General features: G+C 38.3%; 1 protein-coding gene across 7 annotated transcripts in view; it reads left to right on the top strand.

The window, feature by feature from the left end:
• Positions 1-25,230, top strand: part of BCLAF3 (BCLAF1 and THRAP3 family member 3) — a 58,448-nt gene that overhangs the window by 5,785 nt on the left and 27,433 nt on the right. For 5 of the 7 annotated variants that reach the window (XM_047843753.1, XM_047843754.1, XM_047843750.1 and 2 more), the window contains 6 exons: positions 9,333-9,407; positions 12,543-13,115; positions 13,490-14,152; positions 22,371-22,546; positions 24,051-24,165; positions 24,876-24,939. In XM_047843753.1, the coding sequence (XP_047699709.1) occupies positions 9,367-9,407; positions 12,543-13,115; positions 13,490-14,152; positions 22,371-22,546; positions 24,051-24,165; positions 24,876-24,939 (1,632 nt within the window). In that variant the 5' untranslated portion in view covers positions 9,333-9,366. Of the gene's footprint in view, positions 1-9,332; positions 9,408-12,252; positions 12,324-12,542; positions 13,116-13,489; positions 14,153-22,370; positions 22,547-24,050; positions 24,166-24,875; positions 24,940-25,230 lie in introns of those variants that run through there. The other 2 variants (XM_047843756.1, XM_047843755.1) reach the window with 2 other exon arrangements.

Raw genomic sequence — 25,230 nt, 5'->3', positions numbered from 1 at the left:
TGGTCCTGTTCTGTGCTGAGAGTGGGGCTTCTTTGTTGCAAAGGCTTTCCTGGGATATTGTTTGCATTTGTAAATGCTGGGTTCCTATTTAGTGTGAAATTTTTGTTAGTTGATTTTGTTTTTTTTGGTAGCATCTTTACTGAGATATAATTAACATACCACACAATTCACCCATTTAAAAGTGTACAGTTTGGTGTTTTTTTGGTATACTTAGAGTTGTGCAGCCATCGCCACAGTCCAGTTTTGAAACGTATTCATCATCCCCAGAGGAAACCCTGTGTGTATTCTCTCCAGTGCCCTACCGCCCCACCCAGGCAACTACCAGTCCGCTTTCTGTTTCTCTGGATTTGCGTATCTTGGACCTTTTATATAAATGGAATCACACAATATGCAGTCTTTTGTAACTGGCTTCTTTCCCTTAGCATAACAGTTTCAAGATTCCTCCCTGTTTGACCATGTGTCAGCACTTCATTCCTTTTTATGGTCAAATAATGTTCAGTTGTATGGGTATACCACATTTTGTTTATTCATTTATCTCTAAATGGACAGTGAAATTGTTTCTACTTTTGGCTATTATGACTAATGCTGCTATGAATATTTGTGTATAAGTTTTTGTGTGGACATATATTTGTATTTCTCTTGAGTATATATTTAGGAGTGGAATTGCTGGGTCATATGGTAACTCTTTGTGTTTAATTCTTTGAGGAACTGCCAGACTGTTTTCCCAAACGTCTGCATCATTTATATTCTCCCCAGCAATGTATGTGGGTTCCATATCTCTCCATACTTTCAGCATTTGTTATTATCTGTCTTTGATCATAGCCATCCAGTTGGTGTGAAGTGGTGTCTCATGATTCTGATTTGTATCTTGCCAGTGGTTAGTGATGTTGAACATCTTTTCATGTGTTTATTGGGCATTTGTAGATCTTCTCAGGAAAAATGTCACTTCAGCTCCTTTGCCCGTTTTTAATTGGGTTGTGTTTTATTATTGAATCGTAAGAGGGTTTTTTTTGTATGTTCTAGACATAATCCTTTATCAGATATGATTTGTAAAAAGTTTTCTCCCATTTTGTGGGTTGCCTTTTTGCTTTCTTGATAGTATCCTTTACAGTGTAAACATTTGAAATTGTGATGATGCCTGATTTATCTGTTTTATCTCAAGTTTATTTTACTTTTATTTTGAGAGAGAGTATGAGCAGGGGAGGGGCATAGAGAGAGGGGGAGAGAGAGGATCACAAGAAGGCTCGGTGCTGTCAGTGTGGAGTCCGACGCAGGGCTCGAACCCATGAACCTGTGAGCTTATGACCTGAGCTGAAACCAGGAGTTGGACGCTTAACCAACTGAGCCACCCAGGTGCCCTGTTACCTGTGCTTTTGATGTAATATCCGATCCAATGTCACAAAGATTATTTATCTTTATGTTTTCCTCTTATAGTTTTAGCTCTCACATTTAGGTCTTTGATCCATTTTGAGTTAATTTTTGTATATGGTGTGAGGTAGGGTTGAACTTTATTGTTTTGCTTGTGGATATCCACTTGTCTCAGCACTGTGTGTTGATTTGTGTAGCCCCTTAATATATGATTTATTAGGTTCCCCCCTTCAGTATGCATTAAGCCCATCTATTGCCTATACAGTAATGACCTTTTTACCATTATTTTCTTTTCCTGTCTCTTCTCCCATTTTTTAGTGCAGTTTTTCTACCTTGTCCCAATATGCCACAATTTTACATTAGTCTTTCACCTTCATCCTCATCTTTCTTTTAAAGTCTTATATGTACATTTACATATTTTTTAATGCTCAACATCGGTCCTTTGCTGTCATTTTCTCACTCATAATTTGGTTAGATGAAGCTCATCTTCTAGTAGATTTCTCAGGAAGGGCTAGTTAAATGCAGAAATTCCCTATGTTCTTGTATGCTGAAAACTTTTTTTTTCTATAGCCTTGATATATGAAAGTAATTTGGCTGATAAAAAATCCTTGGTTCACACTTACTTTCATTGATTTTATTTTATTTTTTTATTTTAAATGTTGATCCATCGTTGCTTTGCTTTGTGTGTTAGTTTTGAAATATCTGATGATAGTCTAATTCTTTTGGAATTATAGGTTATTTATTCTTTTTACATAGAGGTCTTGAGGATTTTATCTTTATATTTGAAATCAAATAATTTTTACTAGGCTGTGTTTCAGAATTGATTGTTTTGAGTTAGTTTTCCTAGGTATCTGGTGAACTCTTCATTGTGTAAAGTCAGGTATTTTTCCATTTATGGAAAGTTTTCTTGAATTTTAGTTTAAAATATTAGTTTAATTCCATTGTTTCGTTTTCCTTCTAAGAGACTACAGTATTACACATATTATTCCTTCTTTACCTGTCTTCTTTTTCCACTACTTTCTTTCTGACTCGTTCTCTCTCACTCACTTATTGTCATTTTCATTTTTTTGGTTTTCTTGTTTTTCTTCAATGTCTCTTATTTGAGTTGATTCTCCCTTGGACACCTTGTAATTTATTTTTCACTTCTGAGATAATGTAGTCTTTTTTGCCCATTTTTTCCTCTGAGTTCAGTTAACTTTTTTTTTTTTTTTTGTAATTTCACTCTGGGTTTTGATCTGTTTCTGTTCTTAGTTTTTAAATTTCTGATTCAACGTGAGTTTTTTTTTTTTAATATATCCCTAAATGCTTTTGGATATATTTAATTCTGCTTGGAGTATAGACTTAGAGTTTTTTCTGCTTCATGGTTTTTTGGAGAGGAATTTTCCTCAGTTGAAGAATTCTCTTTTTTAACTTTCTTATAAACACGTGGAAATCATTAGACTTGAGAAATTTTGCAAATCTCAGGAGTATGAAATGGTATCTCGTTGTTTTAATTTTATCTTTCTGATTAGGTAGGGTTGTTTATCTTTTCATATTTATTAGACATTTATGTTTCCTTTTTATTGTAAACTCAAAGGGTAGAGCTGCCATTTACTGAGGTGGGACAGAGACTATAGGAGGAGCAGATTTTGGAGGGAGGTCAGGAGTTTGGTCTTGGACATGTTTACAGCATCCAATAGGCTGTTGGATATGTAAGAGTGCAGTACAGAGGATAGGTGAGGGCTGGAGATAGAAATTTGGGGGTTATTAGTTTATGAAGAGTATTTAAAGCCATGAGACTAAATGAGAGTATAGACTGGGGAGAGAGTGTAGACAATGAGAGGTCCGGAGACTGAAGTCATTATTTAGAGGATAACTGGCTTCACTATTTAGGGTTCAGAGTGGTGAAGAGGGAGGTGGGGAGAAACCAGTAAAGGAGACAGAAGGAATTTAAAGGTAGGAGGAAAACCAGGAAAGTGTAGTATTCTGGAATTCAAGTGAAGAAAATGTTTCTGGAAGGAAGGTATGATTGACTGGCAAGTGCTGCTGGTAGATCCAGGAGGAGGAGGAGAAATAGCTGTTAGATTTAGTGACATGGATTTCATGATTGATCTTGACTAGAGCAGTTTGGTGCGGTGGTGGATTGGAAGGTGAGATTGGTGAGGGGCCAAGCAAGAATAGGAGAGAAATCAGAGTGACTGTGGTATATAGGCAGCCCTTTGAGGAATTTGGTTATAAATGGAGAAGGAGGATGGTAGTCCCAGGAGGATGTGGTTCTGGAGAGTTGGGAGCTTCACCAGAGGGAAGTTGTATGGTGATGGGAAGGATCTACTGAAGAGGGGAAAATGCTGTGGGAGGAAGAGGAAAATTGCTGGAGTTGGGTCTTTCAGCTTAGTTAGAGGATGTGTCCACTGCTGTTCTGGGAGAGATGGCTTCTTTTCGCACCAGTGTCCTCATCAGCATCTTCCTTGGAGTGAAGGTCTCTGCTGTCCAGTCGTCTTTCTGTGTTCAAGGGCAGATGGGTTCATTCACTGCACCTGGCCCTGTACAGTTCACTCTGAAGTAGCAGCATAAACCAATGTATCTACCGTTATTGACATCACCTTCTCCCCAGTAACAAACCCTGCTGGTGTTTAGTCTTTTCTTTCTCTCTGTCCATAAATTTTAGAAGAAAGCTGGTTCCTTTGATGAATTTTGCTAGTCACAAATAAGTTAGTTTAAATCCGAGATTGGCACATTTTTTTTTTTGCAAAGGACCAAATAGTAAATATTTTAGGCTTGGTGGTCTACATATAGTTGCTATTACATATTCTTCTTCCTTTTTTTAACAACGCTTTAAAAAATGTAAAAACCATTCTTAGGTTTTTACTCTATGGTTTAAGTGAACTCGCCTCCTATCTTATCCATTAAGCTCCTGAGCCCATACTTTTCATTACTAGCTTATGTGCCCTAAGCAATTGCAAGCAAAGTTCACTTTATAAAAGGTTTTATTGAGATATAATTTACAGGTTTAAAGTGTGCAATTCAGTGGTTTTTGGTATGTTCGCAGAGTTGTGCAACCATCTTCATAATATCTGGTTTAATTTCAGAGGGTATTCATTGCCCCAAAGCTAACTTTTTTATAGCTCTGAGGTATGATTTATATGCAATAACATTTTTGAGTGAAGTCTGAATTTTAATAAAGCTAATTTTAATATTATCAAAGGAAAATACCGTTTTTTAATGTTTATTTTGAGAGAGCGAGCGTGAGAGCGTGCGCATGTGGGAAGGTGAGAGAGAGAGAGAGAGAGAGAGAGAGAGAGAGAGAGAGAAAGAGAATCCCAAGCAGGCTGTACACTGTCAACACAGAGCCTGATGCGGGGCTTGATCCCACAAACCGTGAGATCATGACTTGAGCCGAAATCAAGAGTTGGATGCTTAACTGACTGAGCCACCCAGGTACCCCTCAAAGGAAAATATTCTAAGTAATACTTTTTTTTTTTGAGCCCCACAGAATTACTAAATCTTATTTTCTCCCAAGGGACCCCCACCTTTTTCTTTAAGCCATTAGTTCTTGTATTAGTATTCCTTGGACCAACAGCATCCATATCACTTGGGAACTTGCTAGAAGTAAGGCTCACCCTTGGGGTAGGGCCCGGCAATCTGTGTTTTAACCAGCCCTTCAAGTGATTCTGATGCACACTGAAGTTTGAGAGCTGCTACTCTAAATTCTGTTGCTGAGTGGAATTGCTGGGTTATGGCATATGAGCATGTTCAACTTTAAATGGGTACTGTCACCTCCTTCCAAATTGGTTAATGCTCATGTATACTCCCTAGCAGTATATGAGAGTCCTTATTGTTCTACATCCTCACCAACACTCCAGAATGTGCAACTTTGATTTTTTTGTGTGGGTGTGGAATGGTTATGATCTTAATTTGTGTTTACTCAGTTACTAATGAGGTTGATATCATTATGTCCATAGGTAATTTGAGTTTTGTGTTCTATGATATGTTGCTAGGAGTTTTTTGTCTATGAAAATAAATATAGTTATGCAAACAAATAATCACAATGTATTGAAATCATCACAGAATAAATCCAGAATTTCCAAGAAGGAAACTCAGGGGGAAAATAACAAAGTCAAGGAAAGAATCCCAGGGGAGATGCTGGTCAAACAGTCCTGAAAGAAAATTTGTCCAGTGGAGTGAAGGAAGACCATCTGTGTGGTATGGGGAACATGGCCTTATCAGGGAAAAGCAAATAGTGTGGTGTGGTGGGCTAATAGAATATGTGGAGGAAAAGACATACCTAAGGCTGTGGAAAGGGTAGGAAACGACTAGATATTTATGTTTTAAGTTTGTTTAATCTTTTATTAATTCCTGGGCATGTGGGTTATAATTAGTTTGGATGGGTGTTTTTCCTTTCCTATTATAAATGGTGATATAAATGTGTTAGTATATTTAGTTATTTTTTTTTCCCTTTTAAATTATTGTCTTAAAATATTAAGTTTAAATTGAAATTATTACATTAAAAGAAAGTGGGCATGGGGCACCTGGGTGGCTCAGTTGGTTAAGTGTCTGACTCTTGGTTTTGGCTCAGGTCATGATTTCACAGTTCATGAGTTCGAGCCCCACATTGGGCTCTGTGTTCACAGTGTGGAGCCTGCTTGGGATTCTCTCTCCTCCTCTCTCTCTGCCCCTCTCTCACTCACGTGCACTCTCTCTCTCTCAAAATAAATTTTAAAAGATAAAATAAAAGTTAAACATAGAGTTCTTATATGACCCAACAATTTCATGCCTAGGTTTATACTCAAGAGACGTGGAAACATGTCTCTATAAAAACTGATACACAGATAGCATTATTATAGCAGCATTATTCTTAGTAACCAAAACTATAGAAATAACTCAAATGTCCCCTGGGAGAGGAATAAATAAATAAAAGGTGGTACGTTATGCAGCTGTAACAAAAATGAAGTACTGATACATGGTAAAACAGGGATGACCCTTGAAAATGTTATGCTAAGGCAAAGAAGCCAATCACAAAAAAAGCACATATTGTATGAGTCCATTTATATGAAAAGTCCAAAATAGGCAAATCCATAGAAACAGAAAGTAGATTAGTGGTTGTCAGGGGCTAATCAAAGGAGGAAAGGAATGGGAAGCAACTGCTAATGGGGTTTCTTTCAGAAGGAATGAAATGTTCTAAAAATAGATTGCGGTGTTGGTTCTGTATTTCTGTGAAAATACTAAAAAATATTAAATTTTACACTTTAAATGAGTGAATGTATGGTATGCAAATTGTATCTCAAAAAAATCTTTTTTTTTTTTTTCAGAAAAATAAAATGGAGGGGCACCTGGCTGGTTCAGTCAGAAGAGCATGCAACTCTCGATCTCAGGGTCATGAGTTCAAGCCCCACATTGCCTATAGAACTTACTTCAAAAAATTAAAAATAGGGGGCGCCTGGGTGGCTCAGTTGGTTAAGCATCCAACCCTTGATTTCGGCTTAGGTCGTGATCTCACAGTTCATGGGATTGAGCCCCACAATAGGCTCTGGGCTGACAGTGCAAAACCTACCTGGGATTCTCTCTCTCCTCTCTCTGCCCCTCTCCTGCTCTGGGCTCGCTCGCTCGCTCTCTCTCTCTCTCTCTCTCTCTGTCTCTCAAGATAAACATTAAAAACAGTGAAAATAAAAAATAAATAAAATGGGAAAACAGATTACTTTTCAGAAAAATTATGCTTTTTCATCATCACCAGCAATATTTGGTGTCAGCCACCCCCCCCCCCCACCGCCCAACCCCTGGGATTTTTATTTTTGTTCCATTTCATAGATACGAACTGATACCCAAAGCTTCCTTAGTTAAGTTATAAACTCCCTCAGTAGAATGTAAGCTCCAGAATACAGGAATTTTTCTCTATTTCTGTTCATTGCTGGATCCCCAGAACAGTGCCTGGCAAATAATCACTCAGTAATATTTGTTGAAGGAATGCATTTTGATACTTTTAATTAGATAATTTTCCCCTTTACTGTCTTAATTTCATAGTACCTGTGAACCAATTATTCTTACTAGCCTCAATTTCTCTTTGGAAAGAGGCAGTGTATAAATAAATGAATAGAATTGAATGTCCTTTTGATGAGTGATCTGGTTCAAGTCCTTTAACTTTATGTGCTTTTATTTTCTTCTGAAATTCATTATAGCAGTAGTTTGCAAATGTATGACTATGAAGACCCCCTTTTTAAATAAGTGTCCACACAATAGTAGTTGTACTTTTTGTATCAATCAATGGAAAAACTACATACAAGAAGCCATTTATATTTTAACATTTGCCATACTGTCTTCAGAAATTTGCAAAATAGAGGTTATAATATATGAGACATACATTGATTCATTCCATAGCCTGTGCATGGTGGCTCCAAGTATTATTCATGGACCCATGGCAGTAATTTTGAAAGCCGCCAGTAGTTTGGGGCCAATAAGGTGGGAACTACTTAATTATAGTATCAGAACTAAGGAGGGGGGCACATGGGTGGCTCAGTTAGTTAAGCATCTGACTTTGGCTCAGGTCATCTCATGGTTCATGAGTTTGAGCCCCGCATTGGGCTCTCTGCTGTCAGTATAGAGCCTTCTTCGGATCCTTTGTCTCCCTCCCTCTCTGCCTCTCCCCTGTTCTCTCTATCTCTCTCTTTCTTAAAAATAAATAAACATTAAAAAAAAAAAGAACTAAGAATTACTGACATACAAATCGTAGCTACTATAGAAGATTATGCCCTAATCACATATTTTAAAAATTTGGTTCCTAAAGCTATCAACTTCTTTTAAAGCATTAATATTTTAAAAATCAAGTTTCCATGCATTGCTTGTTTTACCAAAGAATCAGCAACACACTAAATGTTTAATCATGCTTGATTAAGTTTTGGTATATTTAGTTGAAGTTAGACAGCACTTTAGTACTATAATAAGGTATTTTAATTCTTATTATCCAGCAGTTTAAAAACAGGATATCTCATCAAGTATTCCTAAACTTTTGTCTGTGCTTATATGAAGTATTTATCTACATGGTGAAAGACAGGAAGGTAGTAGTGATTCAGATGGAGCAATTCTGGGTATTTCCTCCTTTTGGAACACTTATTTAGCAGTTGCTGTGTGCCAGGCACCATTCTAGGTTCTTTTCATGACTTGACTTGACTCAGGGATCATCGAACTGCAGTATATTTGACCTTTGGGGCCTCTTTTTCTGTGGCCCGTGAGCTAAGAATGGTTTTATATTTTTAAAGAGTTGTTGTATTCGTTATCTATTTATTTTGTTGAAGTTTATTTATTCTGAGAGAAGGGGGGAGAAGCAAAGAAGGGGAGCGAGGATCCCAAGCAGGCTCCATGCTGTCAGCGCAGAGCATGACTCAGGGCTCGATCTCACACCCCAACCATGAGATCATGACCTGAGCTGAAATCAAGAGTCGGATGCTTAACCAACTGAACCACCCAGGTGCCCCAAGAGTTGTTTTAAAAAGAAAACGAAGGGGTGCCTGGGTGGCTCAGTCAGTTAAGCGTCTGACTTCGGCTCGGGTCATGATCTCACAGTTCGTGAGGTCAAGCCCCACATCGGGCTCCATGCCGACAGCTCAGAGCCTGGAGCCTGCTTCAGATTCTGTGTCTTCTTCTCTCTCTGTTCCTCCCCTGCTTGTCCTCTCTCTCTCTCTCAAAAATAAATAAACATTAAAAAAATAAAAAAAAAGAAGACGAAGATGCAGTAAAGACCTTATATGGCCCACAAAGCCTAAAATAGTTACTATCTCGCCCTTTATAGGACAAGTTTGCTGACTCCTGATTTAATTCATTTTATCTTCACAACATTCCGATAAAGTGGGTCCTATTATTATCATCCCTGTTTTACAGATGAGGAAACTGAGGCACAGAGAACTTAAGTAACTTTTTTGTTGGTGGTATTCACTGCTTTTAGAGCAGATTGTAGGCTCTTTCTACAAACTTGCTAATACTGTGTTTCTTTGCAGTGTAAAAAGTAAATAGTGGCTCACATGTCAGAGGATGGCACGGTCACGCTCTAGATCCCCCAGGTGGAAACACAGGTGAGCAGTTCTTAGTTTAGCAGAGTTAGCTTGAGTTTGAGATGTGCTTTGACTTTCAAGTTCAGTAGTACTGTAAGGAACCTATTTTAATAAGCTCATGGGACCTGGTTATTCACAGTAGGTACTTTACAGTGATAAAGGTTGTATTGCTAGGTTCTAAAAGTTGACAGCTTTCTTTAATTATGGATGGCAGCTCAATTAATCCATAATAAGAAGAAATGCAACGGCTACCTCAAGGGAAAGTGAGAAACATCTTCAAGTGTTACATTTTTTGCATCAGTAAGTGGTTTAGAACTCTCCAGTGGTTTTTTTGTTTTCATAATCATTATCTCTGAAAAAATTGGGAGTTGGAAAACCAGGAGTTACCTATTTCCTCTTCTTCATGGCAGAATACTTGAGTTTTGAATAACTCAGGTGTAGTTGAACTTTCCTGGTTGGTAGTATCAATAGTATATACATATAATTAGATTGGAACGGTTCAACCAGTATTCATCATACACCTGCTACAGTTTTGGGGCCTCAAAGGCAAATGACATCTCCCGGGACCTCAGCAGGCATGCAGGTCGGCTTGGAGGTTGGCACCATAGTCAGCTATGATACTATGGGAGAAGTGCAGTGCTACTGACTGGGACAAAGTATTCTGGGTCCATGGAGAGGGAACAATTCTGCTTTTATGGAGGAAGAAAAGGGGATACTAAGTAAGTCTTGATGGAATTTTACCTGGTCATATAAGGATGGGTAGAATTTCTAAAGGTGGAAAGAAAGAAGAAAAGTATTTCAGTTAAGGAGGGCAACAGGAGCAAAGGCGCCAAGCTAGGAAAGTGACTAGTATATGCTAGGACTTTAAAAAAAGGACCATAATTACATACTTAAAAAGCAGACCAAAACTTTTCATGTTAATACAATTTGGCCATTGTGCTTGTTCATTATGGTTCTATAATGACTTAACAGTTTCCATTCTGTAATTCACAAGACCAAATTGTAACGGGAAGGAGCTTCTGAAAAAAAAGGGAACATGAACATAAACAAGTGAATGATTTCAACATGGAGGGCATCAAAGAGGTTGTTTTGTTTCACCCTTTTGTGATAGGCTGGTTGAAGGGGCACAGAAGACTCTGCCAAGCTTAGTGCCTGATTTCTAGATTCCTTCTAAGAACTCTTGGTCAGAAACTGTAAAAGGTCTGATATTTTACCTTACTTGCAAGCTGACACATCAGCCTGCCACGGGCACTGCTGGGTCAGAGACAAAGGCCTGTATTAATCATGGTCCAGCAGGCAGCCTGGGCCTCACATGCCCGAGTTTCCCTTTCTCCCCAGTCTCCTGACGGTGGGTACTGCAGAGTGAAGCAGTGAAGTAACAACACAGCTAAGGAACCCAAGCCTCATCAGGGGCTACAAGCAAACCCACCCAGCCTTTGCCTGGGAGGAAACATATCCTGAATAGCAAGCAAATTGGCCCTCTTTCCCTGAGGGAGGCCCCGTCTCCATCTTCCCAGGCTGTGGTGTTTGGAACAAAATCTGTTAGTGCCTCTGCTTACCAAGCATGCAGGATGCAAGAGACCCATGGAGAATTGTCTCCCAACAGACTCCTCAGATCTCTTTTGTTTCTTTAGGAGAACTGAAAATGTTAGTTACCATTCCAGCAATCTCCTTCAAAAGAACAGGACTTTATAGAATAAAACCCCTGAGATGAAATATAACAAAGCAATATTCACTATGAGGTAAGGATTAAAGTGAGAGGTTGAGTATTTCATCCAGTCTGGAGGACCTCTGTCTCTGGCTGCCACCTTTTCTCCTTAGTGATGGAAGAGATGCAGTCTTCCAGAAAGTCCTCAGAGTCCCTGCCTCCTTCTTCCTGTGATGAAGTAAAGCCTGCTGGGTGATGAAGTTTCTTCTTCAGCTAAATAATGCATTTGCTAAGTACATCTAGCTTGGTGACTCCAGAGGGAGATATTGCCAAGTCCAGTATATAAATCCCAGTATGTACGCGAGGAAGATAAATCTGCTTCCTTTCTTGTAGGGAGGACACAGGCATGTCACCATGTGGAAAGGGTTTGACTCCCAACTCCATGCAGCTTCTGAAGGTGGACAGTAACAAAAGGTGCAAGGGTAGCTGCCTCATTGATTAGAAGACATTAAGCCCTCAGGGAGGCGATTAGAAAATTGGATGGGTTAGATGGGAGGAAAGGTCCCCAGATGCAAAATTGAACTTTATTGTGTCCCACATAGTGGTGCTTTCTCTCTGCTTTTGATGTCCAGGCAACTCAGACTTGTTTCCCTGGGTACAGGAGCCTCCTTCCTCCTCTGTGGGAGTGAAGTCTCGATGTTGGCAATGCTGAGGTATTGGGGGAGGTAGTTACACAAAAGATGTGCTGTACCTGGGGAGCATGACAGCTGCGTGAAAGTCCACTTTCTCCGAAGTTATAAGCTCTGTCTGTTTGAACAGCACATGTAAGGGAACAGGTCTGGGAAAGAAAAGCAGTTTGTGTTAGTAGTTTTTATGGAGGAACTAAGAATGAGATTCAAGTCTTAATATCCTCTTTCCCCTCCACTCTGCACACTAAGTATGTATTATTTTTGCTTCTTGATATAGCCTTAGTAGAGAGAATAGTCAATCAATTGGGGAAACTATGGGGCCAGTTTTGAGTCTGCATTTGGGTTTATTATGATGTCATAAACTCGTAGGATCTAATTTAATTTCAGAGGTTCTGTTCTGTTTGCCAGAGACTCTCCTACCCATTTACTTGTGTGAATCTAGCCCTCCTTTTGTTTGTTTCTTCCCTGACTATTGAACCTGATACAAGCTTTTGATGACTGGTTCTTTTGCCTAAACTTTTGCTGTCAGCAAAAGTGCACCTGACCTGGTCCTCCTGCAGTGGAATGGCTGTGCTCAGCCCATTTTGATATGCACATGGGGTACATTAGTTCCGATGGAAAGAGTATGCTTGTTGAATTGGTCAGAGCAGTAATCAGACACCCACATGGGCAATTTTGAATACAGATAGAGCAAATTGATTAATTTAATTTGAGTGGAAGAAGCAGTGAAAAGCAAATGCTTTATTTAAGTTGGTCACGTTAAGACAGACTTAGTTTATTGTCTTTAAATGTACTGAACTTTTCTGTTTGTTTACATAGGTCATTATCACCAGTACCTAGAAATTCTGAACACTACAAGCAAAGGTACTCTCATGGGCATTATGGCTGTGAATATAGGAAGGATCCAAAGAGACCCACCACTTGGCGAATGGACAGTGAGAAACATGGACAGAGTAAACCAAGGATTCCTTCTCGTGGAAATATACATTACCGATCGTATGAACATAGATCACCTTCCCCAAACATAAGAAGAACCTCTTCAGAAAATGTTTATACTTTTAAGCCTTACCGAGAATACTTACCAGGAAGAAGAGATGGTAACAGAGGATTGCACTATATGCCCCAATACTCAGAAGGTGTACCTTACAAAGAGAACCAGAGGAATTTTTATCCCCAGAAAGTACAAGGAAGGTATATTCCTGATGACCACAGAGTTAGAGGAAGTGGAAAAGGAGGGAAGCCACCTCAGAGGTCAATAGCAGATTCTTTTAGGTTCGAAGGAAAGTGGTATGAAGATGAGTTGAGACACCAGAGGATACAAGATGAAAACCATTCTCAGTCACTTAGAAGAGGCTCTGAAGACTTTGAGAAAAGGAGCTCTTTTCAGAAGAGGTATAGGAAAACATTAAACCTGGGTAATTTGGTATAAAGCTTCAAGTGAAAAAGTCTATTTACTTTATGGTTGAAGATAACCACCTTGAAAAGCTTTTGTCTAAAAAGATAAAAAGCATTGTAATGTAATTATGGTCTACTGGTAGTAGTGAAGTATTTATTTATAGAGTAGATCATTGTTGATGGCTAGAATATTAACAAAAGATGATATTTTCCTCTTTTGCTACCTTGTGCCTCTATGAGTTGGCTTGAGGGATTATAGTTAACTTGCCACTGCCTTCTGCATTTAAAGCCATGCTGCCCAACATTCCACACATATAAATTCTCACTTTCTTCTCTCTAGTGCAAGTATAAACTGCTTTATGTCAACACAGGTATCCTGAGGATCGTGATTTCAGAAAATATGGACACACATCAAAAAGACCTAAAGACGTGGAGAGGTACGAAAACAGAGATCCTGCCAGGAACCCACAGTGGAAGTTCGAGCATTCTCTTCCATCTTACCAAGGGAAGAAAGAGCAACGGAACCTTGGGCCCCAAACTCATCGATATGCTCAGAGGGAACCCCCAGAGACCAGTTCGGCAACCAGGGTATCCTGTGACTATCGCCACAAACGTCCTAAGACGTCAGGTGGGGACCAGGACTTTTCTGCTGGAAGAATTCCGAAGTACTCTAAGGAAGAAGAGAGAAAATACAGTTCTCAAAAAGGCCCTGTAAATAGACAGTCCATTTGTCTTACTGCTGGAAGAGGGAGAGAGACTGAAGGTGGGCAAGTCCAAGAACCTCTCACACCATCTAAGAAAGACTGCACTGCCTCTACTCGCTCGCGCGAAAGTGACATTGGCCTGAGACCCTACAATGACAAACGGAAGGAGAAAATAAAGAAAGATGGGGATGGCGGAAAAGAGAGCAACTCTTCCAGTAACCAACTCGATAAAAGTAACAAACTTTCCAATGTGAAACCTTCATCTGCCAGTCTTAGGAAGAAATCACTTACTGTTAAAGTAGATGTGAAGAAAACAGTAAATACATCCAGGTATTGTTTTTGGTTTTTCTTAGTGCTATTTAAAAAGTATCTGTTTCTGCCACCTTTATTTGAAGCTTTAAAAATGGAATTAACAGTGTGTTTAGAGTCCATTGAGTGGGGAAGGATTGCCTGGATTTTGCAAGTCCCTCCTGTAATGAGGATGAGTCCCATGATGGGTAATACGGAATGATCTCATGTCTGCTTGTTTCTGCATCGTATCTCAAGATGCTTTGTGGGCGCAGGGCACTCTATGGACTTGTTCCTCTTCATGAATTTATGTGTTTTTATGCTGCTAGATTTTCTGTAGCCAGGGATAGGCTGGGTGGAGTTCAAGGGGACCTATCCCTTGCTCAGTTTCTCAGAGTCTGTTTTCCCTGTTGCCTCAAATCCAGAGAATTTTTGACCTGGAAGGGACCTTAGCTGGCCCTGATTTTATAGAGGAGGAAAGCGAAGCCTTGAGAGATGAAGCGACTTGTCTAAGTCAGAGCACCTGCGGCTCAAGGAAGCCGATGACTTAACCTGGCTCTTGCTGCCCTCCGAAGACAATTGGTGCTCAGCTGACTAGAGTCTCTTAGGTAGAGGAAATTAGGCTAGATTCTAGAAAGAGGCCTATTTATCACTCAGTTTAGCTCTCAATGATTCATTAAAGAAAATAGACCGCTGTTGTAATAGGTTATATTCTGCTAAAGTGGTTCGCATGCTTTGTTCCATTGTGCATATTACCTCTGTCTATGGATTCTGGAAATAACAAGGCACTGCAGTTGGCTGTGTCAGCTAAGTCTGTTTATTACCTTAATATATTACCAATATGTGAATAAAAAAGTGATGGGACATGTTGATTTGGTGCATTTATGTTCACAGTTCACTCATACCTGTATTTCAGTCAAAAACAAGATAAAACAAAATCGAAGGTCAAGATGTGACAGGGAGGGAGGTAAACCCACAGTTTCTCTTTTTTTTTTTAAAAACAAATACATTTTGTTCCTTTTCTTATGGCAGTGCCCCTCCCTCATATTTGCCTTATGTTCATTGTGCTTACAAAAAATGCTGTAAGATATACATATGTATGTTTATATGTGCACAAAAAGCATCTATAAATATGATTACATTATAGAAAGTTGGACAAATAGAGGGGAGAAATCACTGATAATTTTACTACCCTAGGACAGTTTTATTAATATTTTAGTACAGCTCCTTTGTTTTTTTTCTGTGTATACTTATACATGGTTGTCATAATACTGTATTTATAATTTTGTATCCTACTTCATATAATAAGTCTTCAATCATTTTGTACTATTATGTTTCCTACTAGTTCTTAACCTTAAGAGCACAAAAGCCGATGTAAGGATCAACTCTAAGGATGTTACCTTAAGCTTTTTTTCTTTCTAACATTATACTATGAAAATGTTCAAACATACAGAAAAGTTGAAAGAATTGTATAGCAAATGCCTATATATCCACCACTGAGTGTTTATAATTAATATTTTACTCTCCTTTCATGATCACATATCTGTCCGTTTATTCATCAATACTTCCATCTTATTTTTTCCATACATTTCAAAGTGAATTGTAGATATCAGTATACTCCCCTTTAAATACTGCATTATTTCATTTTTGTTCACATTTTTTCCCTTTGGAGGTAAAATTACAATCACATCACAAAAATCTTGAATTTTTTAAATAGAAGTAATGATACACCCATATTTAATAAGGAAGTTAAAAAATTAAAAGGGCACTTGTTGGGATGAGCCCTGAGTGTTGTATGTAAGCGATGAATCACAGGAATCTCCCCCACCCCAAAACCAAGAGCACACTGTATACACTGTATGTTAGCTAACTTGACAATAAATTATATTTTAAAAATACTAAAAAAAAAAAAAAAAAAAAAAGAATTGGCTTAGCACTTTTAAAGAATGCTAGAAATACCAATTTTGAGGGATTTCATTTCAATAGACCTCATTAGAAATATTAACAAGAGTTAATTTTATAATTTGATATTAAGAAATGCAAACTTGATTTTTGTCATGTGTCACCAGAAAATGAGCTTCCTAAAATTGCAGCTGTTGTATCACTTCTTTTGAATTTATAAACTGTAAGTTTGTGAAATTCATGACCTGTCAGCACTTGTTTGAATTACCTGACAAAGATCTGTAGGATGGCTTGTGTAATAAAGAGCTTACACTGCAAATCCTTTCTATTCAAACATGAATAAATATATGCATTTTTCAGTGTGATAATGCATAGACAACAAAATCTTTCTCTCTGATTATAATTATTGATGAATGGTTAAGTTGTGGAAGAGTTTTGTGGGGTTGGATTTAATTACGTATGGACTGATGAAGTATCCATAAAACAAAGGTAGTGTTTGAGGTGACTCAACAGAGTCATGTTCTCAACTATTAACATAACTTAGATTTTCCTCTGCTTGAAAAAATTAAAATAATCATAGAGTAAGTAGAGAGATTTATTTGTTGGTTAAAATCTAGAGGGTTTATCCATTTTGGGGGAAATCGGAGATGGTTATTTTATGCATTTGTTTATTTTCTTAGCTTTGGTCACATAACGATGTATGTTCTTCCAGTTATCAATGTAGTTGAAAACATACATGATTGAGCTAGTGATTTTTCTAGGCTCCATTTGGTATCTAGAACGGCAGTAGGAGGACACTTGGTTGAATGTTCACTGCATAGTTAAAACTTCTGTTAACAAAGGCTACATTCTAGTGACCCACTTTGTCAGAAATTGCATCATCAGAGGTAGAAGCTACATATAAGTCATAATTATATGTTTGAAAGTATAAGTTAAGGAGTCATAATATGAAAATTTATACGAATGCTATTATGAACTCCCAGCACTGTTGTGTACATCTTGAGGTTTTGAGGCAGATGAAGGAAGTGTTGGTTTAATGTTGGGCCAGGTAGGTGAGAGACTAAACCTTGCTCAGGCTAGGATGGAAGTGAGAAGGAAGAGGAGGGGAGGCTTGTCTCTGGAGAAGAATAAGCTGGTGTGGATGGAGTTGAGGCTCCATTGACCGCCCTGCATGCTGGTACTAGGCATCTAGGATGGGAAGGTTGGCTAGCAAAGTTGATGTTGGACTGAGTATATCAGTCACATTTGCATATAACCGTTTTGTCCCCACCCCCACTCCCCTCCACCAAGAGATACAGGAAGGGCCTCCCTACCCCATTCTGGTCTTTCCCCAGGTTTTTCCCCATTCTGAAGGGGGATGAGGTGGTTAATGGGCCCCAGAAGACATTGGAGCCCATATGCTGCTCTAAGGAAAGGGATGCCGCATGGGTGGGGGAACAACATGAAAAACCATAGTAAGGATTGAAGGAAGGTAACCCAGTGACACAAGTTTACCTACCTATGATGGGTACCGTTCATCTGGAGGCAAAATAAGCTATGAGTGGAGATATTTTTGTGATAACACAAACCTGCTACCTCACTGTTAGGTATCACAAAAACTAAGGTTTCCTACCCCACTAATATTTCTTGTATACATTTTTAAAAATCAAAAATTAATTGAGAGAAGTTTCACTTTCATTATTATCTTTCACCCTAGCTTCTCTTAATGTCTCTTAAGGATCCTAGTATAAGAAGATGAACATTCTGTTTCAGGTTGGTGTGCATAGGTTTTTGTCTTCCAGTGGGTCCCTAAGCAGCTCTGTGACATTGGGCAGATCACTGGGCCATGCCTTTTGGGGCCCATATTAACCTGCAGTTCCTCCTGGCTCTACAACTTTGCTCCCATTGGCCATGTGTTGGTAACTATTGAAGCTGGGTTGACAGGCTCATCATAGGATTCTCTGAACTTTGGTATATATTTGAAATTTTATATTATAAAAAAGTGAAATACTTAAAATTTAAATTGGTCTAAATTAAGTTATAATTTTAAAATAAAAAGTTAGCCAAGAATGTTTAAAAAACACAGTTAAATTGGCCTCAGTTAGAATTTTCAAGTCTGTCATCTTTTTAGCTGAAACTCTCATTTCACATTGTCCAAGTTGTTTTCCACTTATCATTCATTCATTGAGCAGGTAATTTTTTTGAGGACCTACCTTCTGTGAGACAGCCTGTTAGGGTACTCTCAGACTATAAATCGGCATAGGATTGGATTTCTTCTCCACTGATCTACTAGACAATAGGGTGATGTTGGTAATACCATGGCGCAGTGAATGACACACAAGGTGGGACTCAGATGATCCCAAGCTGGAGGATTCTGAGAAGGCTTCTTTTAGGAGTTGTTGGCATGTGAGCTAGGCTTCAAAGCTTTTCAACATTTGCAAAGGGAGATGAGATGAAAGATATTTTATTTTATTTGTTTTGTTTTGTTTTGTTTTGTTTTGTTTTGAGAGAAGGGGAGGGGCAGAGAGGGAGAGAGAGAGAGAGAAAGAGAGAGAGAGAGAGAAATGCTCAAGCAGGCTGCGCACTGTCCACACAGAGACCGTGCGGAGCCTGATGTGGGGCTTGAACCCACAAACAGTGGTACCATGACCTGAGCTGAAACCAAGAGTCGGATGCTTAACCAACTGAGCCACCCAGTCACCCCGAGATGAAAGACATTTTATAAGTTAACAAAGACAGAAAGCACACAGGAACTTTGAGCTGTGGTTCCAAGCAGTAAGTGAAAGGGAATAGAGGGACAGGAGGCTGCAAAGGTAAGACTGCTACACTGCTTGATTTGACAGGATTAGCTGATGATCAGAGAGGGCAGGAAGCAGTTCTGGCTGCTGCAAGACTGCCTTGGAAGACACCTGTGAGGTGACTTGGAAGGACACTAGGGTTGGGGAGGCCAGTTAGGGTACTTATGAAAAGATAATGAGATGCTGAATTAAGGGAATTAGCAGTCTCCCTAACCCTTTACCCTCAATTCCAGAAAAGCTAAATGTCTTCTCAGGAAGACAGGAGCAAATGAATAATTGGGAAAGTGCTTTATAAACTATAGGATGTCATACAAAATGTTAGTTCTTAGGAGAAAACTGAGAAAGGAAAACTTGATATGTGTCCCATGCACATTGTTGTATATTTAAAACTTCCAGAGGACAGGGGATTATCCATTAGTTTTGGTTGTTGTTGGGCTTTTTGTAATTATTGTTTTGCCATGCAGTTGTGTTTTTTAATGGACATTAACTGTGTACAAAGGAAATTAAGGTTTAATGTAGCTTTTTATGTTTTCCTCGTTATTATGCACAACACTCAGAACGTCGGAGGAAATATCCTTAGAGGAAAAGAAAAACGAGTGGGGTGTGGGGGAGAAAAGAGAGGAGCCTGGAAGATTTCATCAGACCAGTATCAGAAATAGTACTAGAATACAGGTGTTTGGCTATATTTTAATTTTTAAAACTGTCTAAAATGCATCTCAAATGAGAACATTTGGTCTTTTCAGTTTAACTACTTATATTGGGAATATTTCTTGAAGTCATTAACTTTTTAATCAATATCTGTCTTAGGAAAAAGTAAGAAAGGAAAATGTGAACCAAGAGGTGATGAAATGTACAAATGTAAATGCCTAGAACATTTTGTGTTCCCCAGTTTCGGGAAGCCTTTTCTTATAGCAAAACTGTAATTGTTTTTAAGAGTAAAATTTCAGTTTTAATATTTCCTAGGAAATGACAATTTTAACATTTTTTAGTTAAAAATCTTGCAGGATAAATTAATACCAAATATAAACACTAAAATTTCAGGAATTAAATATAGCTGTAAAGTATACCATAGCACTTCTAGGGATTGAGAGTTGGGTATGGAGTTATACCAGTAATTAACTTATAATAAGTTACAAGTAAATTTTATTTTATTTTTAATATTTTTTATTTATTTTTGAGAGAGAGAATGGGAGTGGGGCAGAGAGAGGGAGGGAGACAGAATCCGAAGCAGGCTCCAGGCTCTGAACTGTCAGCACAGAGCCCAACACGGGGCTCAAACTCACAAACCAGGAGATCATGACCTGAGCCGAAGTTACACACTTAACCGACTGAGCCGTCCACGTGCCCCATCAAGTAAATTTTAATAATTACTTGTTGGAAAACTGGAAACCGTTATCAACTAGTTTCCTCATGGGAGAAACTGAGTCTGCAATACAAAATGTGATCAATTGATTTCCCCTTATGGACAGACCATTTTTATAGTTCTATTTGAACATCTTACTTTTCGCCTGTAAAGTGTTTTATTTAAAAAAATTTTTCTCAATGTTTATTTATTTTTGAGATACACAGAGTGTGGGTTGGGGAGGGGCAGAGAGCGAAGGAGACACAGAATCCGAAGCAGGCTCCAGGTTCCGAGCTGTCAGCACAGAGTCTGACGCAGGCTTGAACTCACAGACAGTGAGATCATGACCTGAGCCGAAGTTGGACTCTTAACCCACTGAGCCACCCAGGCGCCCCTCTCCTGTAAAATATTTTTAAAAGCAATTTGGGGAGGGTATGGAACAGGCTTTTTGTACCGTGAAACACAGCATTTGTAATTCTTTGCTAGTAGAGGTTGTTATAGGGCCATTCTAGCTTCCAGTGTTTATCACTAATGTCTCTTAGCTTGTTATCAGATACCCAGTGGGAAGCTTGGAGCAAATTAGGAGGAAAGAAGAGAAATGGCTCTTCTAATGAAAGTCCTTCTGATGAATCAAGGAAACCTTAACAGTGGCATCAGCCTGCTGCATAATCACTTTTCCGGGGTTCTGCTTTGGCAGGGAGTTGTCTCGACAGTGCTGGTTTGAAAGCAGGGAGCATAGGTCATATGGAAGCCTTGCCTCTGATAAGTTAAAAATAGGCATTTAAACCATCTTATGAGAGAAGTTAAAAAATTTGAAGAATATCTGTAAGCCCCTGATTACCCTGGAGCGGTTTTATATATATGGCTAAGTGACTTAAATAAGTAAATCTGTGCATGCATACACCCACATCCCAACATGTATCCATCCGATTGATATTTGTTATATGAAGAAGTATCATTTATTCAGTGGTGCTGCTATTATTTAAAACATATTTCAAGGCTCTCTTTCGGGTTTATCTTCATAGCCTATATAACATACTCATAAATAACCCCAGCACTTGTAAATCTCAATTCTTTGGGTAGTGAATATGATTTTTGGAAAGAGGCAAAAGCTATTTAGAGTTAAATGCAGAGGAGTAAGATGGGTGTAAGCTAATTAGTGCCATTTTGAGTCCAAAATGAGGTATAAATATAAAATAATGAGACATTTTCTTCTGTGACATATAATCTGCCTCCAGGCAAAGAATTTAAGAGTAGTTTTAAGTGAGAGCAGCTTTTTTGGAATTGTTTCCCATTATGACACTTGGAAGGATTATGTTCCTAGGAATACTCAGCCTCTGGGATGTAAACCAAAACAACCAAGACATCCGTTGTCTCAGTGTCATAGCGCCTTCCCCATAGGGCTATTGTAAAGATTAAATCAGATGATGTTTGCAAACAAGTTCTGAGCCCCTGTGTGTGGCTTGCAGTGAGCCCTCAGTAATTGTTAGCTGTATGTCATAATCATGACTTGATAATGATGCCTAAAGGTCAAGAGAGCTTGTAATACAAGTTACAAAGATTCAGAAAGCATTAAAGGGTAACATAGCTGAGGTTATATAATAAATGGTAGCATTTCTTTAAGGATACATTTAGGGTGAACACTGTAATCGGTTCTAATGATCATAGCTTTGCTAACAACTAAGATTATTTGCTGCCAGTTTAGTGAGATTTTGTAATTGATTCATCTCAACAGAATTTGATTTCAAAATACCAAGTTTCTCATGACTGATACAGAGCTATAAGAATTTTTATGAAGGCAAAGAAGTTATTATGTTTAATAGCAGCTTTTAAAGTGTGGTAGAACTTCAAGATAGTATAAGCTTGCTGGATTTATAATTCTATAGACATTTGGGAGTAGAAAATAATCTAATTGATTATTTTTTTGCACATTGACCTTTGATGCCTTGCTGTATTTTTTTAGGTAAAAATTGTTTAACTTAGAATGTTGAGGATTTTATTATTAAAGTGGCAAATATTTAATGATCTCTGATTGAAAAGGAGAACTCAAACTCATGCATCTGTAGCTATTTTCTCCTGCGCATTATTGCACATGTTTTATGGCATACAGTTTAATGCCTTAATTATAAGAAAAGATAAACATCCTTTTAGTTTTATAGCTATCTTGATTAATTTTTAATAAGTTTTTTTCTCAGTAAAATAGTTTCAAATTTAGTTAAACATTTACAAATTATTCTAGGGTTGCTTCTAGCTATTCCACAGAGAGACAGATGTCACATGATTTGGTTGCTGTTGGCAGGAAAAGTGAGAACTTTCATCCAGTGTTTGAACATCTTGACTCAACTCAGAATACTGAAAACAAACCTACAGGAGAATTTGCTCAGGAAATCATAACTATAATCCATCAAGTTAAAGGTTGGTATATCTTGCACATACATTAGGGATAACACAAAAATAATGTACTGGCTTTTCACAAGGTATAGGTAAATATCTGTGGTATAGTAAGAATAATTAATATTTCATTATAAATTTGATCATTATTAAGGAACTCTGTTGTAGAGAGTGTAAGGTATTAATTCAAGCCTAGTTCTTCATGTGTTGTTCCAATAACCTGGTACTTTCACTCATAGTAGATTACAAACTGAAAGGGAGACGTTGGCTGCTGCAAGAGACAGGCCTACTGACAGCAGCAAGAAACATTAACTGAAAACCAAACAAGGAGGAAGCAATAAACACCACATATGAAACTTGACAAACTCAAGAACTCTGGAAGTCTAGGTCTTTTGGTGATGTTCTTAAAGCCCCCTGAGGGCATTACTAGGACTTTGTGCCATAAGGATGAATGTGAAGTGATTGATAAAAGATTCCAGTTCGATTTGGCATACTTGATGACATCAAGGATTTGCATAATAAATACTTTGAATATCTGCAGTAAATTGTTTTGTTTTAGCTTCTGGCCAATTTCCATTAATTGAAAATTTCAGTCAGGTGAAACAACTTACTTCATTGATGCTGCATAATAAAGCAGGCATGGGAATAATAAACTGGAGACCTTCAAGAATTTCAAAATTTTTATTTTCTATTTCTTACTGGACAATTGCACTGATTTTTTTTTTACCTTCATGAAACATGTTTTGAAAATGAATTATTTTCTCTGCATCCCTCAAACTAAGGCATATATTTACTTTGAAGCATGCGTTTTGTCTGAAACAGTTCACCTTCTCAGTTCCAGCCCCTCTCACCCAAAGGAAGTATGATTCTTGGCAGAAAGGGAGCTGGTATTGCAGAAAAATCCAGGAGATTGTCCCAGAACAGGAACAGTAAGTTAGGGAAAAGGTTTGCTTAAATACCATTCTGATGGGTTAAGTGTATTCTCTTTCTCTCTATCCTGTTAAAAGCCGTGTAGCATAGCTGATTTCAGAATGTCTTCATGAACTTCAGTTAATGTTAATTAAAGTAGAATGGCAGTAGGACTCTTTCTGGGATATGTAAACAACGTTTAGCATTTGTTCAGAATTTTCTGATGTTTCAGGGTTGTTCTTGAGTTATTTTTTACTCTAGGCCAACTATAAAACTCTGTACCGTCTTTACTTCCCAGCAGAGTAAGGTCTTATCTGGGAGAAGGAAGGTTCTCACTTTGAGAGAGCCACACTATCTTTTCCCCCCAGCAAATCGGCAGACATGTCCAATAGGAACAGAATCCTTAGGTTCATAAGTCAGGCCTTTTTTACTGTTGCTTAGACTTGGGAAACCATGTGAGAGCTACAAATTAGTCTGTGGAGTAAGTTTGGGTCCCACATATTTTCAAGAGAAAACAGGTTGGACGTTTTTTAACAGTCCCTTCTTCCTGTGCTTATATGTAATCTTTTAAGCGGAATCAGTTTTACACTGAGATAAAACTATTTGTTTCCTTTTTCAGCAAATTATTTTCCGTCACCTGACATTACTCTACATGAGCGTTTTTCAAAAATGCGAGATACACACGCTGCAGATGTAAATGAAGTTAAATTGAATTCAGATCCAGAAATTCACAGGTAATGATTGATTATTGTATGCCCATTTAACTCATCGGAATAAGCCTCAGAACATATTTGGGAAGGTGCCGCCTTCTGGGCTTGCTGTAGACTCTAGGACAGCATTTCCTACCCAAAAGCAGGACTGACCCAGGCAGGTACTGGGTCAGTGCACTTGGATGGAATAGGTTGTATTAAAGCCATTGATTAGCAGTGTCTAAATGTGGAGGACTTTGACAATCTTTACCTACCTAACTTTGATTCTGCTGTGTCTATAGTAATTGCCTACTGAAGTTATCACTGGAAGAATGAAAGATAATTGTCGAGCCATTGAAATCATGGGTTGCTTCATGTGGTCAGAAATGGCTGTTCTGAGGGCAGCCGGATGAAAACCTATGCCTTCTTCTGCTGGCACCTGTCTGAGCAGGTGGTGTGCGCTGTCTTGCGAGCTGAGCTGAATCAATGTTAGAATGAAGTAGATCACCGGAGCAAAGTTTAAGGTTACCCAGGCTAGTGATTTGAGAACCGCTAAGGCATCACTGTGATGTTGTTCACAGGATATGTATGTCCTGGGAGACTGACATGTACATGAAAACCCACCTGGTAGCACGTTTCTTTTGCATCCTCCAGGACATACCAGTTTTATTTCAAATTCCATTCGGTAGTAATGGAATCAAGGTATCAGTGTATAAACATGATTATTTAATTGTAATATGCCTTTATTATTTTAGGAGAATAGATATGTCTTTGGCTGAGCTTCAGAATAAACAAACAATGGTATATGAATCAGAACAGGTAAGTGAATACAATTTTTGATGAAAGACTATCCTATTGTTGGCATATTGATGGAAAAGGGAACTGGTAATTGGGAGTTAAAAAAAAAGGAGTTAAAGTAGATGAGAAAGAAGGATTGAGACTCAGGAACCTGAAATTTACAAAGCTCTCCAAGTGATTCTAACTTGGCCAGGTTGCAGAGAGAACACTGACAAAAGACAAAAATATTCCCTAAGAGAGACAATCCCTAAGGGTAACAGCTTTGTAAAATTGACATATAGTTACAATGTTTAATATTCCTTCCAAAACTTA

This window comes from Prionailurus viverrinus, chromosome X (genome assembly GCF_022837055.1).
Source record: "Prionailurus viverrinus isolate Anna chromosome X, UM_Priviv_1.0, whole genome shotgun sequence".
NCBI lineage: Eukaryota > Metazoa > Chordata > Mammalia > Carnivora > Felidae > Prionailurus > Prionailurus viverrinus.
Note: the sequence above shows the minus strand (reverse complement) of the source record. Positions and strands in the feature narration are given on the sequence as shown.